The 17,675-nt window shown below is 41.2% G+C and overlaps 1 protein-coding gene across 1 annotated transcript in view; it reads left to right on the forward strand.

The window, feature by feature from the left end:
• ZYG11B (zyg-11 family member B, cell cycle regulator) overlaps nucleotides 1-17,675 on the forward strand; it is a 39,136-nt gene that overhangs the window by 6,854 nt on the left and 14,607 nt on the right. Inside the window, exons 2-5 of the mRNA XM_075002764.1 lie at nucleotides 4,592-4,757; nucleotides 9,272-10,026; nucleotides 15,455-15,595; nucleotides 17,372-17,548. Of these exons, the coding sequence (XP_074858865.1) occupies nucleotides 4,592-4,757; nucleotides 9,272-10,026; nucleotides 15,455-15,595; nucleotides 17,372-17,548 (1,239 nt within the window). The remainder of the gene's footprint in view (nucleotides 1-4,591; nucleotides 4,758-9,271; nucleotides 10,027-15,454; nucleotides 15,596-17,371; nucleotides 17,549-17,675) is intronic.

Here is a 17,675-nt window from a genome sequence, read left to right on the forward strand (position 1 = left end):
CTACTTTTATAAGGGAGAACTATAATCCCAGTATAATGGTGTTCTGTATCTCACGTACTAAATGTGTCAGTCTTTCAAAGGTACAGCACAAAAGACGCATGAGGTCTGTTTCTTTGCCTGATTTTCTTGTGGCTTTTATGTAGTGACCTTGACAGGATGGAAAAGTACTGAGATTAAAGGGTCTCTGTCAAGTAGATAGACTTTTGTGTAATAGCCTAAATAATCTAATCACAACATACGGTAGAAATATTTCTATATTAAATGGCTTTTGTTCAGATTTAAACAGACCTAGGCAGTGCTTACAATTTGAATGTGGCAGTACTATATTAATGCATGACAGTGAAATGAATCAGAAGCAAAAGTAAAACTAGTTCATTTCCATTTTCCAAGTTAAGTGAAATGTAAAAACTTAATCCTCTAAATAGAGGAGTAGAAAAATTATTTCTCTAACACTACACGCGTGCCAATTTGTCACAGATTTAAAGAAGTAGTGTGCACAGTTTCGCGCTCACTGTGGTTGGAACCAATGAAGTTCATGAAAGATGGACTGGGGTGTGTGTACAAGTAATTGGTGTGAATGGATACTGTTGGATGCCCTTCTATAGTGAAGAATAAGCATTTTGAACAGATTCAGGCTGGAGATGGGTCAAAGTTTTAAAACTTTCATTTGAACTTCCCTGAAAATTTAGGGATGTTTAGATCTAAGGTATTAATGTTGTCTCACCTTTGATCAGACAACTTTTTAACTTGTACTCCTGTCTACACCCCACCATCAACTTATGCCTCGATTACAACATGCAAAAGATACATTTCCTGGACGCTACAGTACTAATCAAGGATAGCCTGATCAGCACCACACTGTATCGAAAACCTACTGATCGCTATACTTATCTACACCCTTCTAGTTTCCATCCTGCACATGTGACTAGATCCATTGTTTACAGTCAAGCTCTTAGGTACAATTGCATTTGCTCTGATCCAACTGACAGAGACCAAAAACTACAAGAACTTTACCAAATATTCATAAACCGGAATTACCCACCAGGAGAAGTAAAAAAAACAAATCGACAGGGCCAGATGAATACCCAGTGACCAGCTACTCCAAGATCAGCCCAAAAAAGCCATGAACAGAACACCACTGGTCATCACCTACAGCCCCCAACTCAGACCACTGCAATGAATTATTAAAGACCTACAACCTATCCTTAATCAGGATGCTACACTCCAGAAGGCCCTGGGTGACATGCTTGTTCTCCCCTACAGACCACCTCCCAACCTCATGAGGATCCTTACTAACAGCCACAGTCTATACCCCAGGAACACCAGTCCTGGAACCTTTCCCTGCAACAAAGCCCGCTGCCAGCTTTGTCCACATATCTTTTCTGGAAATACCATCACTGGACCTAACCAGGTTACTCACAGAATCACGGGCACTTTCTCATGCTCCTCTACTAACATCATATATGCCCTCATGTGCCAACAATACCCAGATGCTTTGTATATTGGACAGACTTTTAACTCCCTTAGACAAAGGGTCAACGGGCACAAAACAGACCTCAAAACACTCCAGATCCACAAACCAGTTAGTCAACATTTTAATGGAATGGGGCATTCTGTCAATGACCTAAAGGTATGTGTGTTACAGAAGAGGAATTATCGCACCATTCTGGAAAGGGAGCTGGCTCTTATATTCAAATTCGGCACATTAACACATGGTTTAAATCGTGATGGGAACTTTCTGAGTCGCTATAGGGGCTCGTCTGCATACGTGGCTCAATCTAATTCTTGACCTTCCCCCTCACCTCTCCACACTCTGATTTGCTCACCTTGATTATCTTTTTCTGATTTGTCCTCCTTGCTTACTGTTTTTGGTTCTCTGTGCCTGAAATATTGAGTCTGTTCTGGTCTGGCTATGGTCTGAAGAAGTGGGTCTGTCCCACGAAAGCTCACCTAATAAACTATTTTGCTAGTCTTTAAAGTGCTACTTGACTGCTTTTTGTTTTGATCCTGTCTTCCAGTTCGTTTCAATTACATGTCAATCAGCAAAGCCTATTATTGGTGTAATTGATACACAAAAGTACAGGTTGGACCTCCCTGGTCTGGCACCCTCATGACCAGAGCGTCCCTGAACTAGTAAATTTGTCATACCAGGAAGGTCAGTGCTGGCCGCTAGATTCCAACCGCTGGCCCCAGAGCTGTTCTCCCAGTTGCTGGCCCAGCTTTGTGGTCTGGCAACATCCATGGTCCTGCTATGCCAGTTTTTCTCTGTGAGTGCTTCAACCCTGGAGCACCCAGAGTCCCAGACCGTGTTGGACCACGGGTGTTAACCAACCAGAGAGTCCCAGATGAAAGAGGTTCAAAATTTTCTGGCAAAAAGAGTATAAATTTACCAAGAGCAATTAATTTCACCAATGTTTTGCTTCCAGCAGGGGTTGAAGCAGCAAATTACAAGCACTAGAGTTGATGTCAGCAGATACATTTTTTTGTTAAATGGGAGAAAATTTCATATGCTGTTGAACAAGGATTCTGGTTCTCGATTGAGAATCAGCAGTCACCATCTAGCTCCTTCAAGTATTAAATAATTTTAGGTTAAAGAGACCTCCTCCACTTTTAAAAAGAAGTGATTTTTTTTTAAGTGGTTATCCAAAATTCTGTTCAGAAGACTTTCAGACTGTTTTTATGCATCATGAAAGAAGAAAGACTAGACAACCCAATTTTTTCATAGCAGTGCCTCATTAGCATCTTCCCAGCTTGCTCATTACCATGCCCCTTCTGAAAGGAAGGGGCTAGCGTCGACATGGCCAGGAAGCATCAATTATAATTAATGACTTTTCTGCGTCTTTGCATCAGATTTTCAAATGGATTTGGCACTTAACGTCCTTCAGGATTTTAGAAATAGTATATCTCATTGTGTCCCACCTGTTTTTTATTTATAGATGAGAAGAAGAAAAGCTTTCCCGCTTTCTCAGATGCCGAATAGTTTAATTTTGAATGAACTTGTTCAAAGTGGGAAAATATTCCTCCTGCTGCTGCTGCTGCTGCTAAGCTAGAAGTGAGGAAGGCAAAAGCTTTTGTATACAGAAAATCCTCGAGTTACGTGAGGGTTGCATATCTGCAACACCTCATAACTCAAATTTTCACACAAGTCGGGGGGATCAGGAGAGAGAGGAATCAGGCTGCAGCCTGGTTCCCAGATCCTCTGGGCTTGCAGGAGCTGGGAAACTGACAAGGCCACTAGGGCTAGTCAGTTTCCTGACTCCCAGAGTGTTGAGGAGCTGGGAACCGGAGGGGTGGGGGCTTATGGCTGGTCAGTTTCCCATGTCCCGCCAGTGCAGGGGAGCCCAGAACTAGGCTGCCGGTTGGTACCCAGCTCCCCACCACTTGCGGGACCCAGGAAACTGACCAGCTCATGACTGGTCAGCTTCCCAGTGTCAGCAAGTGAGGAGCCAGGAACCAGGCTAAGAGCCTTCTCCCACCCTTCCCCCAGCTGTATGGATCTCCACATAGCTGAGAGAGGGGAGGGAGAAGGCTCCAGCTGTGGGGCCATGGGGTTTCCCTGCCCTGCGGCTGGGTGCTGCCAAGCCGATGTCCAGGCGCGGGGCTGTGGGGTCTCCCTGCCCCCTCTCTCCCACCAGCCAGGAACCCTGCAGCTGGCTCTGCTGGCCAGGTGCTGCCCAGCTGGCTTCCTGCCACCGGCCTGTGGGGTCTTCCTGCCCCCACTCACAGCACTGCCCTTCCTTCGCATAAAGGCAAGATGTACACATTCAAAATGCACATATTTTGTGGGATTACTGTACAATAGAAATTGAATTTGTTTGCATTTGTGAAATGTCAATATTTGCTCTATTATTAAGATTTAAAATGATAGATATTTAATGGAGTACATGAAATTTTTACACATTTATATAACTTCAGGTGACCTTCCCAGTTAGATGTTTTCCTCCAAGTTTGTATATATTTACAAAAACAACACTGATTAAATGTTGAGGAGAGATCATTATTCCAATGCATTATTTTTGTTGTTCATATGATATTTAGGCATTAACATTGGTTATTTAAAATTTTAAACTTTTAATTCAAAGAGATTGTTTTATAAAAGAAGTATTAAAATATCAGTTTATTTTTAAATAACTATTTTTATTCACCATAACGTAAAATAAGGAGCACTATGGTTTTGTGCTTCAGCAGATGTGATAGACCAGTATCCAACAAAAGCATAGTCTTTACATCATACAGTTTATGGTGGGTGCCTAGTGTTTCTTTTGAATATAGTGGCTTTTAAACATTGTTTGTTTGTTTTTTTATTTTTAATAGAGGAATGGAAAAATAATAGGATCATATTTTATATCTTAACTATATTTAAAGGATGCCATTCTTCTGGTACAAAGTGAGATTAAAATAATTAAAATTAAATATGTAGTAATAGGGTGTCCGCCTCAGCAGATTCTGTAATGCTACCCTTTCCTTTAGTGATGAGAATTGTGCTAACAAAACACTGACTGTGTTTATAAATGGGCTTGATCATTCATGGCCAGTATTTCAGGTTTAATACTAATATCTCAATAATTTGGTTCTGTTTTGCTTCCAACAGGAGGAGGCATCTCCATACACTTTACTTGATATCTGCTTGAATTTTCTGACGGCTGACTTAGAGAAGTTTTGTACAGAAAGACAAGATGGAACACTGTGTTTGCAGGATCCTGGAATGTTTCCACAAGAAGTGGCTGATCGACTGCTGAAGACTATGGCATTTCATGGTAAAAGCTTTATTTTGAGGATAGCAGCAGTAGATTTTTTCCACTAGAATATGATGTTGCAACCCCCACTGGTAAGCTAGTGGGATATGGCACCAGAGCCATGTTAACTCTCTCTTGTATTCTCTTAATGGAAAGAGATCTTTGCTCTTTTGGCTTTGTCACAATTTCTGCTGAAGGCTTCATGGGTGGATAGATAGCTGCCCTCCAGATAAAATGTCCTTTGTCCCTTGTTTATGACCTCGGCTTAATATTTCTTTTTGATTAGACATCAGCACTTCTAACTGTGGTTTTTATTTCTATCCATTCATCAGATTAATTTAACCCTATCTCTTTCTGGAGATGCTTGAAACAAAAAAGCAGTTCAGCAGCACTTTAAAGACTAACAAAATAATTTATTAGGTGATGAGCTTTTGTGGGACAGACCCACTTCTTCAGACCAAAGCCATAACAGAACAGACTCACTATTTAAGGCACAGAGAACCAAAAATTATCAAGGTGAGCAAATCAGAGAGCAGAGGGGCAGAAGGAGGGGGGAAGTCAAGAATTGCATAAAGCAAAGTATGTAAAAGAGCCCCTACAATGAGCTAGAAAATTGCCATCCTGGTTCAAACCACATGTTAATGTGTCAAATTTGAATATAAAAGAGAGTTCAGCAGCCTCTCTTTCCAAATGGCTGTGAAAGTTCCTTTTCAGTAAAACACAGACTTTCAGGTCATTAACAGAACGGCCCACTCCATTAAAGTGGTTAGATATTTAATAAGAATGTCCATAGTGTCTTTCATAGAGTACTTAACTGAAGTCTGTTCCTGCATCTGTATAATTACATTTGAAATCAATGGCTTTAACACCTTCATTCATTTCATGTTAGCCTTATACACGCTGCTTACTGTGTGTTTCTTGCTGAAAAGACAAACCAGACCGGGGACTGCGTTACAAAAAATTGTCAAAACCTTAATATATAGTAAGAAGAAAATAAAGTGTAGCTTTAATGGGTGCCTTCACTCAAATCTGTTTTTGAGGGCAGCCACCTCATTTGATTTATACTTGGTATAATGGGGAATTTTTTAGATCAGATGTGTGTCTTTGTTTTAAAAAAAGCTGTTTGCATGTGAGAACTGTAAATATATTACATTGCAGATTCTCATGAAGTAATAGGCTACGTCTACACGTGAAGCCTACATCGAAATAGGCTATTTCGATGAGTAACGTCTACACGTCCTCCAGGGCTGGCAATGTCGATGTTCAACTTCGACGTTGCGCGGCACCACATCGAAATAGGCTCTGCGAGGGAACGTCTACATGCCAAAGTAGCACACATCGAAATAAGGGTGCCAGGCACAGCTGCAGACAGGGTCACAGGGCGGACTCAACAGCAAGCTGCTCCCTTAAAGGGCCCCTCCCAGACACAGTTGCACTAAACAACATAAAATACACAGAGCTGACAGCTGGTTGCAGACCCTGTGCCTGCAGCATGGATCCCCAGCTGCCGCAGCAGCAGCCAGAAGCCCTGGGCTAAGGGCTGCTGCCCACGGTGACCATAGAGCCCCGCAGGGGCTCGAGAGAGAGCGTCTCTCAACCCCTCAGCTGATGGTCGCCATGGCGGACCCCGCTATTTCGAAGTTGCGGGACGCGCAACGACTACACGGTCCCTATTTCGACGTTCAACGTCGAAGTAGGGCGCTATTCCTATCCCCTCATGGGGTTAGCGACTTCGACGTCTCGCCGCCTAACGTTGAAGTTAACTTCGAAATAGCGCCCGGCGCGTGTAGCCGTGCCGGGCGCTATTTCGAAGTTAGTGCTGCTACTTTGAAGTAGCATGCACGTGTAGACATGGCTATAGTGGAAAACTTGTCTTTGGAGATATTTATAGACTGGATAAAATGCTTAAAATGTATTTTAAAGAGAGTGCAATGCCTTTGTTGTAGCCTAGATTGTCTTAGTAGGTAACTGTCATCTTTTTTTCCTGAATTTTTAATATGGGAGAGTGAAGATGATTCTGAAGGAGAAAAACTATTTTTTTCTAAATGCCCCTCCACTCTTGATATGTATTGCCTAATAATATTTGTAGACAGCTATCCTGACCTTGGACTTCAGCTATTTTGTATTAGATTAATACATATAAACCTCAGTTAATGATTGCAGCTGCATTGTGGAAGGCATTATGAAAGCAAATAGTAAAGAAGACAGCCCTAGTTCCACAGTATTCAGTTTTCATGACAGACATTAGGTAATAGGTGGTTGAAACAGATAAACGGGAAGAAGAACTTGATAGGCTGTGAGAACTGTGACGTGAGCAGTTCAGCAGATAAGCAGAAGTAATTTGATTATTTCTTAACCAAATTAAGTTCACTTAGTTTTTCCCCTCATGGTATTACTGATTTTCTCTTTTGCTTGGTTTAGCAAGCTTCCCCTTTCTTAAAATATACCCATTACAAAATGTTTGTAAAGCTTAGTGTCTGTCTCCATCCCTGTAGAATTAGTTGGATAGTGGTGGAAATCATAAATGATCAACATAACAAATTTTAGAAAAATTCCAGATAAGTTGTAATATTAACGTCCCAGCTTTAATATCCTGCATTTAGTCTCATTGCTTTTTGTAGTTTCCTTTTCTGTGCACTTCATGTTATAGAATATAAACTCTTTGGGGCAGAAGTTTTGGGCTCTTTTCACTCCTGCCTGGTAGCTGGAGTGGAACTGAGGTTCTTGCCCCTGAAAGCCTATAAAGCAGTGGTGGGCAACCTGTGGCCCTCTGGGGATCCACCTGTACCTTGTGAACCCCTTGTTTTTTCCCCTTCTCATCATGCTTCTCATGCACAGGGACACAGCTCAGGGAGGGGGGGCAGTGGGGATGGAGTGCAAATTGGGTGACTTGCGTACTGTGAAAATGTTTGGAGATGTGCAGGGCTCCAGTGCCCCAGTGTGTGCATGAGAGGTGCATGGGGTGGGTGGGCTGTGGGGCTGCAGGTGGAACCGTAGGATGCCGCAGGCTGCTGCAGCCCGTTCATGTGGCCTGCTCACAGTTCGGGGTTGCCCATTGATGCTATAAAGCAATAAGCATGCTTCTCAAATTATACAAGTAAGAAATATCTAACTCTTTCCAATCTGACTATATTTCGGATAGTAAGGAGCTCCCGAAGCAAGCATGATATTTTTGTCATGGTCTTACAGGGTGTTGCAGAGGACAGTGGTCCTCTGACATCTTCATATTTAAACCAAAACTGGATTGTTTTTTTTTAAATGCTATGTTACACTGCATATGACACCGAACTTTTTCTCTCTCTCCCTTCTTCACCCTCCACCCCTCTTTCCTTTCCTGGAGATCTCTTCAATATTTTCCAGGTGTGTTTTTGACACTGAGTCTCTTTCTAAGCAACTGGTACATTCTGAGTGTGAGGAATGTATAATAGAGCTTCATTAGCTTTGTTTAGTATATAGGTCCCACTTAAAAAAGTAACTGTTCTGGGTTTTGTTTTTTATTTTGTTTAAATAGTTAAAGAAGGTTCTTTATTTCTAATATCAGACTCTAAGCCTCCAATATGGACCAGCTGAGAAATGATGGGTGAGAGGAACCTAGGCAAAATGTGTGTGGTTTTTTTTTTCCAAATTTCATTTTTGTCAAATTTCTAACCAGTTTTCATAAGGTTGTGTCAGATCTATATAATTACAGGTTTTATTTGAAATTATCCATCTCAAACATAATTCATCAGTTTTTTTTAAAGATAGGTTAATTACCAGTTGAACTTTTCAGCCCTATAAGAAGCAGATTAGGTTGTTTATAAGTTATAACTAGGGTTCAATTTAAATCATGGCCAAATTGCACATTAACACATCTGCAAAATATGCTATTTATGCTGTGGCTAACCTGGGAAAAATTTGAGATTTCTCCAATGTTTCTCAGATGAGACTCCCAGACCCAAAAGGTGGTCATATGCCTTTTGGGGGCTTCAGTATTTTTCCATTGTTTCATTTACATTGCTGTTGGTGGCCCTGCTTCCTGAGGCTGAGTGGCTATTGCCCAGGCAGCCCTGTCACTATCAGCAATACAGAAATAAGGCTGGCAACCCTATGCCACCCTTATTTCTTCCCTGCTGCAAGCAAGCACGCTGTCTTCAATGCTGAGCATTCAGTCGACAGCTCCACTGTCTTGCTACCCAGCTCTGAAGGCAGAATGGAGAGTGATGGCTGCCAGACAGATGTCCAATTCCATAGGCAGTGCTGCCTGCCAGCAGTAGAGGAGAAATAAGTGTGGCATGGTATTGCCACCTTTACTCCTGTGGTATGGCAGCACTGCCTTGAGACCTGGGTAGCCAAAGACCAGACTTGATGGGGGACATCAGATTTAATAGTCTGTGATGTACTTTTCACCACACTGAATTTGGTAGACCCCTAATTATAATACTAATTGCAAACAATGCATTACGAAACAGTTCATCTTGTTAAACTGTGTCATTTTTCTTCTGTTTTTTAAAAAATAAAATTTGAGCTCATTAAAACTTATTGCTGTTTTCAAACAGGGCTGCTGAACGATGGAACTGTGGGCATCTTCCGAGGCAACCAGATGCGCTTGAAACGCGCTTGTATCCGCAAAGCAAAAATCTCTGCAGTGGCTTTCCGGAAAGCATTTTGCCATCACAAGTTGGTAGAACTTGATGCTACGGGGGTGAATGCAGACATTACGATCACAGACATCATAAGCGGACTTGGCAGCAATAAATGGATTCAACAAAACCTCCAATGCCTTGTTCTGAATTCATTAACTCTCTCCTTGGAGGACCCATACGAAAGATGTTTCAGTCAGTTGTCTGGTCTTCGTGCTTTGAGCATTACCAATGTTCTTTTCTACAATGAAGACTTAGCAGACGTTGCATCGCTTCCAAGGTTAGAAAGTCTAGATATATCCAATACCTCTGTCACTGATATAACTGCACTCCTCACTTGCAAGGATCAACTAAAATCTTTGACAATGCATCACCTGAAATGCTTGAAAATGACAACAACGCAGATTTTGGATGTTTTAAGAGAACTAAAATATCTGAATCATCTTGATATTTCTGATGATAAACAATTCACATCAGATATAGCACTTCGTTTACTAGAACAGAAAGATATTTTACCTAACCTTGTGTCTTTGGACATTTCTGGAAGAAAACATGTTACAGATGAAGCTGTTGAAGCATTTATTCAACAACGGCCAACAATGCAGTTTGTGGGACTGTTAGCCACTGACGCTGGGTACTCAGAGTTCCTTACAGGAGAAGGAAACTTAAAGGTTTGGTTTTTTTTTTTTTGTTTTTTTTTTTTTTTTTGTTAGTCTATTTAGGGTTACAACAAACGTGTTACTTTCAGAATGAAGTTATGCATCCATCTCCCATCATATTACTTTTGTTTAATGGTAGTTGCTAATAAATGTGGCTCAGACCTTCTTGTAGCAATCCGTTGGCCAAAATTTGGGTTGTAGTTAATGCAGAATTGTCTATTTTTCCATTTCAGTCGGTGACTCTTGAAGTACTGCTTTGAGACAGCAAACCTGTGGGAACAGGACTTGAGCACTGGGTGGTCTGAAATAACTTATTGGTATAATTAACTCTGTTTCCTTGGCATGACCAGTAATATAAAGCACTATTATTTCAAAGTCTCATTTGTATTAATGCATTGGCATTTGAATACAGCTTTGAGCAGTTCTACTTAACAAGTAGATTCACTAAAACTTTATATTAAGGAACCACTTTTGTAGTCCAGCTCAGCATCTGTGGTTCACTGTTTCTGCTTTTCACCCAGGCCTTTTATTACATCCAGTGAGACAGCTAAAGAATTTCTGAATGCAGACCCCCTTTTTGGTTCAAAACCTTGAAAATTAGGCTCTTCGGGGGAGAGAGTGATTGAATTTGCCATTTAACTTGTGGGGAGGATCCTGAGCTGTAGAATCTTTGTAGATTTTGTTGGGATTCCTAGCCACTGGATCTGGGCAAGTATAGATTTGGTAAAGCTACTCTTACAGTATCATCCTTCATTCCAATTTACGTGAAGCTTGTGTGGAATCCTCCTGGGTGAATGGTCTGTGTTCACAACAGTAGGGCCTAGGAAGTGAGGAGATTTGTATATCAGGTGATTTCTGAAACAATTTTATTTGACAGCTGCATGAATTCTAGTGCCATACAACCGTGGCGGAGTACAGAGGGTATAAAGCTTAGCAAGTACAGACTGCAGAGGAGATGGCTTACAACTTGGAACGTAGTGTAGTTTGGATTTGCTTACATGCATTTATTTTGCTGAAGTAGGCAAGTCCTTCCATAATACAAGTAAATCATGGTGGTTAGAAGGTGTTCACCATCCCTAAAGAACACAGATTTATTTTGGAACAACTGGATGACTGTAATGCCTAATCTTATGCCTATGTATATAGGCTGGCAGAGGTTGATGGGATAGATTAATAGGTCTCTCAGCAGTTTTAGGCTGTGTCTACACGTGCCCCAAACTTCGAAATGGCCATGCAAATGGCCATTTTGAAGTTTACTAATGAAGCGCTGAAATGCATATTCAGCGCTTCATTAGCATGCGGGCTGCCGCGGCGCTTTGAAATTGATGCGCCTTGCTGCCGCGCGGCGCGTCCAGATGGGGCTCCTTTTCGAAAGGACGCCGCCTACTTCGAAGTCCCCTTATTCCCATGAGCTCATGGAAATAAAGGGACTTCGAAGTAGGCGGCGTCCTTTCGAAAAGGAGCCCCGTCTGGACGCGCCGCGCAGCGGCAAGGCGCATCAATTTCGAAGCGCCGCGGCAGCCCGCATGCTAATGGAGTGCTGAATATGCATTTCAGCGCTTCATTAGTAAACTTCGAAATGGCCATTTGCATGGCCATTTCGAAGTTTGGGGCATGTGTAGATGTAGCCCTAGTGACATAAACGACATCACTGACTAAAGGACTGGTGATGATTGTTCTCACTATGCCACCAAGAATGGGAATGACTGTTATGAGAATAAGGAAGAATTTGCCCAAAAATCCCTTTGATAATGAATCTTACATGCATACTTTGCTTTTCACTTTGAGTTGGTCTAGCATGCTGATGGTGATAGACAAACAATAGTATAGTGATGAAGTGACAAACTTAGTATCACTGCCAGCTTCAGTCTTGACTCAGTATGTAGGTGAGTTGTTGGCAGTCATTTGACATGCAGCTTTCTGAATAACCTTGCTACTTTCTGACGTGATCACGTTGGCTGAAAGACTGAATAGATGTATGTTAAGTGTAATGTATGAGCTACTTTAATAGGCATTGTGTGCATGATATTAATATAATCAAAAATGGGTATTCTTACATGGAGTGTGACGTTCAGGGTTCCTAACCCCGTTCTCCAGTTGTCACATGCCCTTGGAGTTTTGGGTGCAGGCCATGCTACAAGCTTCATCTCTGCCCCGTGCATTCTGGATATGGCATCAGCAGCCTTTTTCTCAAACCCATCAGGATGTTTAATGCTCCTGCAAACTGTGCTCCAGTGTGGCAATCTGGACTTGGTTACTTTTGTTCTGTAGATCCACGTTAATGGTGAGTAACTTATTGACGTGCTGAGCCACCATTTGGAAAGATCTGATCTGTTTTACACCTCATACAATTAATGTAGAATTCTTTTTCTGTTATTGATAATTCTGTTAAGTGAGAGAGAAAATTATGCTCAGAACTGCAATGGGGTGTTTTATTCCTGGTCTGCTTCAGTACATTTAAGACCAGAGTGGCATGCATCAGTTCAATTAAATGCAAACACTTTCTTAAAATCTGGACTGTCCAAAATGGGCGTTGATCTGTTCCCTCATTGTCCGTATCTTGTAAAACCTTCTATTTACTGCATGTCAATGTCAACATTATCACTGTTAATGTGATGGTCAGCCTGCTGGTGGTGGTTATATGGTGTGGGTTGGTGTTTTTTTTTTGGACTTTGTAACACAACCATTACTTCTTTCTTTTCTGTGGTGATTAGCACTTCACTTAAATTAATGTTCTCTAATGGGTGTTTTTCCTTTATTCTCAGAAATTGAGCCTAGGATAGGCAATACTTTTGTGTTTCTTATTTGCATAGTATATCATATTTTCTATAGCCTCTCTGTTACGGTAGCTTTTACTCTTTTAATATGTATACTTTTGACGTAACCTATGACTATAGGACTTCGGTACCTGAAGAGTGACTTCATTTAGCCTCAAAGACCTTACCATGGGAGTATTTCATGCTTTTTGTAGGAAATAATACCAGAACCAAAACATGCATATTAAAGGCTTTTTCATTTTTTGTATGGCTTAGCTTTCTTCAAGGTTATGCTGTACCAGCTCCATAATGGTTTTAGTTCTGCCATGAGTTTAGGTATAATTTCAGTTAAAGTGAAATGTTAGCTGGTAAGTGTGAGCAGCCGTTTTTTCTATTAAAGCCACTTACTGTGAGTACCTACTATTTATTAATTTCTGCTGAGATCAGAACAGTTATATATGAGTCCAGCAAAACATGTTTATTAAATATCTTCTGAAGATGGACTGATAATCCTACATAATGTAGTGTGTGGGACAAACATGAAGCTGGATGTAAGATTTCCAGACAGTGATTTGTGTTATTTTTTTTGTTTGTTTTTTTTTAAACTTGCAATATGCATCATAGTATAGTGATATCTTTCACTATATTTTATCAATAGGATAAGTAGAAACATGTCAACAGCATCTCTCAGAACACTGTAGTATGAAAGATCTTGCTGCCAGACCAGAAAATAATCTTAAAGATTGGTTTGGCTTAAGCAATATAGGATAAAAAACATTGGACTGATTAGTTGACTTGCTCATTGTAAACTATTTTGTTTAAACACATCAAATGCAACGTTCCTGGACAAGAAAAGGAGCCAAACATGAATCTTTTTAAATGTCGGGATGTGAATTAACTTTCTTACCCCTCAGTAAGCAGCAGTCCACTAACTACAGTCAGGGAACACTTTCTTGCCCCTAGGAAACATATGAAGCTTACAGCTTACCAATAAAGAATTTAAAAAGCAATGGCATTGATAATGGGAGTGCTCTCTGTAAGATACCAGGAGAGCAAGGGAAACTTTGTAAAGGTACCCTCCAAAGCCTACATCTGTTTGTTTTTGACTTCCCATTGCCCTTTCTCCCTCCTCCAAAAAAGTGGTCTTAACTTGAGTTTTATGGACTCGTAAATATGTAGGACTGAAAGGGACCTCAGCTGATCTAGTTCAATCTCCAGCTCTCGAGACAGGACTAAGTACTCACTAGACTATTGCTGACAGGTACTTGTCTAACCTGCTCTTAAACAGCTCCCAGTGACAGAGATTCTACCACCCCATTCAGTAATTTGTTCTGGTGCTAAGTGAATTAACTCAAGGTAAATTCTAGTGAAGGCATTTGTTTTGTGTTTTGCACATGAGCTATCCATTTTTTGTTCCAATCTGTGTTTTGAAAAATGTCTTTTTCATGTACAGTAGGGAGAGAGAGGTGTCTGCTGACCAGGTGTCCAGTACAGCCCCGGCAGCCGCTGCCGCCTACCCCAGGGCCCCAGGCAGGGACTGGCATTTGTGAAATTCGGCATTTGTGTGAGTTCTCAACACGGAACCCTCGCAAATGTTGAGACCCTACTGAATTTGTAAGTGGTAGAGGACCTCTGTTACTTCTACTGGGAAGCTACTGTTTGAGCTAGTTAGTAACTAGTAAGAAACAGGGAACTACCTGTAGCTGCAAAAATTGCCTCAAGTATATTGGCTTCAGCAGCAATGTGTTCCCATCTGTGGTAGATCATGTGACTTGCTGATCAGGCAAAAAATGGGTACAAGCAACATTAATTGGTTATGGTGTGATATTTTCTTGCCTGATTGGTTACCAGGTGCTCTGGTCAAAGACTGGATTGAAGTTCAGTTTTGCTTTATAGGTAGGGCCCTACCAAATTCATGGCCATGGAAAAAGGGGTTATGGGCCATGAAATTTCGTCTTTTGTGTACTTTTACCCTACACTACACAGATTTCTTCGGGGGAAGACCAGTGTTCCTCAAATGAGGTCCCAACCCAAGAGGACTGTAGGACTTTGGGAGAGAGTCACAAAGTTTTTGTAAGGTAATTGCAGTAATACCACATTTTACTTCTGCACAGTCTCCAGAGCTGGGATGCTGGAGAGTGGTATCTACTGGCCAGGTATCCAGGTCTCAAGGCAGTGCTTTTCCAGTCAAAGTGAGGCTATCAGTACCATACCATGCCACCTTACTACTGCCTTCAGAGTTGGGCCAGGATTCCTACAGTTACAACACTGTGAATTTTTTTTATTTTAAATGTCTGGAAAAAAATTAAATTTTATGATTTTTAAAATCCTATGACTGAAACTGACCAAAATGAACTGTAAATTTGACAGGGTCCTATAGATTGTGTACAGTGTATGCTGTATATGGGGAAGGTTAAAAGGTGTTTAGCCCTAGGACAGTGTTTTTCCCAAAGTGTGGTAAGTGAAAAGATTTCAAGGAGTAAAGGTCAGAAAATAGATTACTAAATATCAGGAGATAAGCACTGGGAGAGGCGGTACACCAATACAACCAGAGTCCCCAAAGGGGTATGCGACTGGTTTTTAAATTTGGGAAATGCTGCCCTAGGTGACTATAGACAAATCATGTACTATGTAAATAGAATATTAAAAGCGTAGGAAATGTAACTTTCTCTGTCTACTCAAAGGTGTCTGGAGAAGCAAATGAAACTCAAATTTCTGAAGCACTGAAGAGGTACAGTGAACGGGCATTCTTTGTGAGGGAAGCACTCTTTCATCTATTCAGCCTTACGCATGTTATGGAAAAAACAAAGCCTGAAATTTTAAAGGTAAAACAGTATGCTTCTGATAAGAAATTCTTATCCTGTTTGAAAACTTATCTTTAGATGAATCTCTGTAAAGCCGGTTATATATTGAAACCTAGTATATGTTATGATGTAGCTTTCATCTGCCTGTTTAGTTGCTTGATATTGCATAAGAGGTGTAGTGGACATTAACAAAAGCTTAATGGTTTCTATGTGAAATGGATAGATGTGGTAGTGCTGTAGAAGGTGCAAAATAGTTGATTATCCTGAGAAAGGAGGCTCCTAACCAATTCTGCAGCAGTACAAATTAATTTTACAAATAAAAATTTCAGACTGTTTTAGAACACTCTCCTAATTTTGCATTGTGAAATGCTAACTGTTGAACAAGTATGTCTTAAAGACTGTAGGACTTTATACTAGACTAATAGCCTGTTCCCAGGCCACTACCTTTTGTATCATTGGTGCACCAGAGGTAGTTCAATCTTTATCATTCAAATGGAAGGAGAGATCAGGGAGGTTTAGTAGTCGAACAGAAAAGTTCATTGATCAAGATTAGATATTAAGAAACAAAAACATATTCTGAATACTTTATTTACCAACAACAGCAATATTGTACACTGTAAACTTATACTTTATTTGCTGTGTTTGTTTGTATTTACTCTCACTAGGCTGCACTTACAGAAAATGGAACTAAAATTTACTTTTGGTTAGAATGCCAGCTATTTGAGAGTTCTGGATATGAAAGAGTTTACTGTAATACTAAGATTGCTGTGATTACTTACCAGCAGGCCAAAACTGTATCTTTTCTAGGCTGCAGAATTTATCCATCTCATTATTGCTACATAAGTGTGTTTCTGTTCCTGTGCAGCAGCTAGGGGTATAAGAACTGCCGCAATGTCTTGCAACATGTGCTACATGTCCTTTTGAGTAGGGTCAGTGCAGCTGCAGCAGTCTCCTGTTTGTGGCTGGCAGGAGACTACCTGTGGCCAGCAGGTAGTGCTCTCAGGCAGGGCTCAGGGGCAGACACACAGGAAGCCAGTTGGAGGAGAGACTGCCTGCATGTGAAAGAGGGTTGGGATGGGGGAGGGCATCACCCCTCTGCATGTGCACCCTAAAGCAGCATTTTTCAGTAGGGGGTGGAGTCTGCCAGCCCTTTCAGGCTATGGGTCTGAAGCCCCAGTACCTGGCATTCCCCTGCCTCCCCACATTGAAACTGGGAGCTGAATGCACAAGTTGGTGACCCCATAGGGCTGAGGACAGGAACTGAGGGCTGAAGCACTGATCCCTGGTGTGCCTGTGTGGTGAGACACAATTGGAATACTTTTTTATTTAACAAATGCTTTTCTAGCTTATCAAATGCTGAAAAATTAACAAGTATCTAAATCAGAGGCCCCCTTTGAGCTAGAGGTCAAGGTTAAATAGTGTTTCACCTCCCAAATTGTCCCTGATAGTGGGAAGGGTACCACATAGTTCTGATTGCCATTGAACTGGCTTGAATTTGAGCAATTTTACCAGGTGTCCCATATTCATCGTAAAGAAATACAGTCACCCTACCTTTTAAGAGATTGCTGCAGCTGGTGCAAAGCCTTCTGGGCAATGTAAGTTGTCTGCTTCAAATCAAAGGTAGACATACACTTTCTGGAAACTGAAAGGTCAATCACTGGGTTGCTGACTAGAGTAAGAGGTAGGAAGGAATGGTAGCATACCAAATCATATCTGCTCCTGGAGCCATTGGATCAAGGATTGCTCTTCAGTATGTAGACGTTTGTGCATAATGTGCATGGTTTTTTTGTCTTTCAGCTTGTGGTTATTGGAATGCGAAATCACCCTCTGAACCTGCCAGTACAGTTAGCAGCAAGTGCGTGCGTATTTAACTTAACCAAGCAAGATTTAGCAGCAGGCATGCCTGTTCGACTGCTGGCTGATGTCACTCACTTACTGCTCAGAGCGATGGAACATTTTCCCAACCATCAACAGGTACAAATATTGGGTTTCTTTTTTTCCTGTGGATATCTGATCGTAATAGGAGATCTAATAATAGAAAGACAGCCCAGGTGCAGTGATGTTTCTGCTTTGAGAATACTTACATTTTAAGATTTGACTG

The sequence above is a fragment of the Carettochelys insculpta genome, chromosome 9 (assembly GCF_033958435.1).
Source record: "Carettochelys insculpta isolate YL-2023 chromosome 9, ASM3395843v1, whole genome shotgun sequence".
Taxonomy (NCBI): Eukaryota; Metazoa; Chordata; order Testudines; family Carettochelyidae; genus Carettochelys; species Carettochelys insculpta.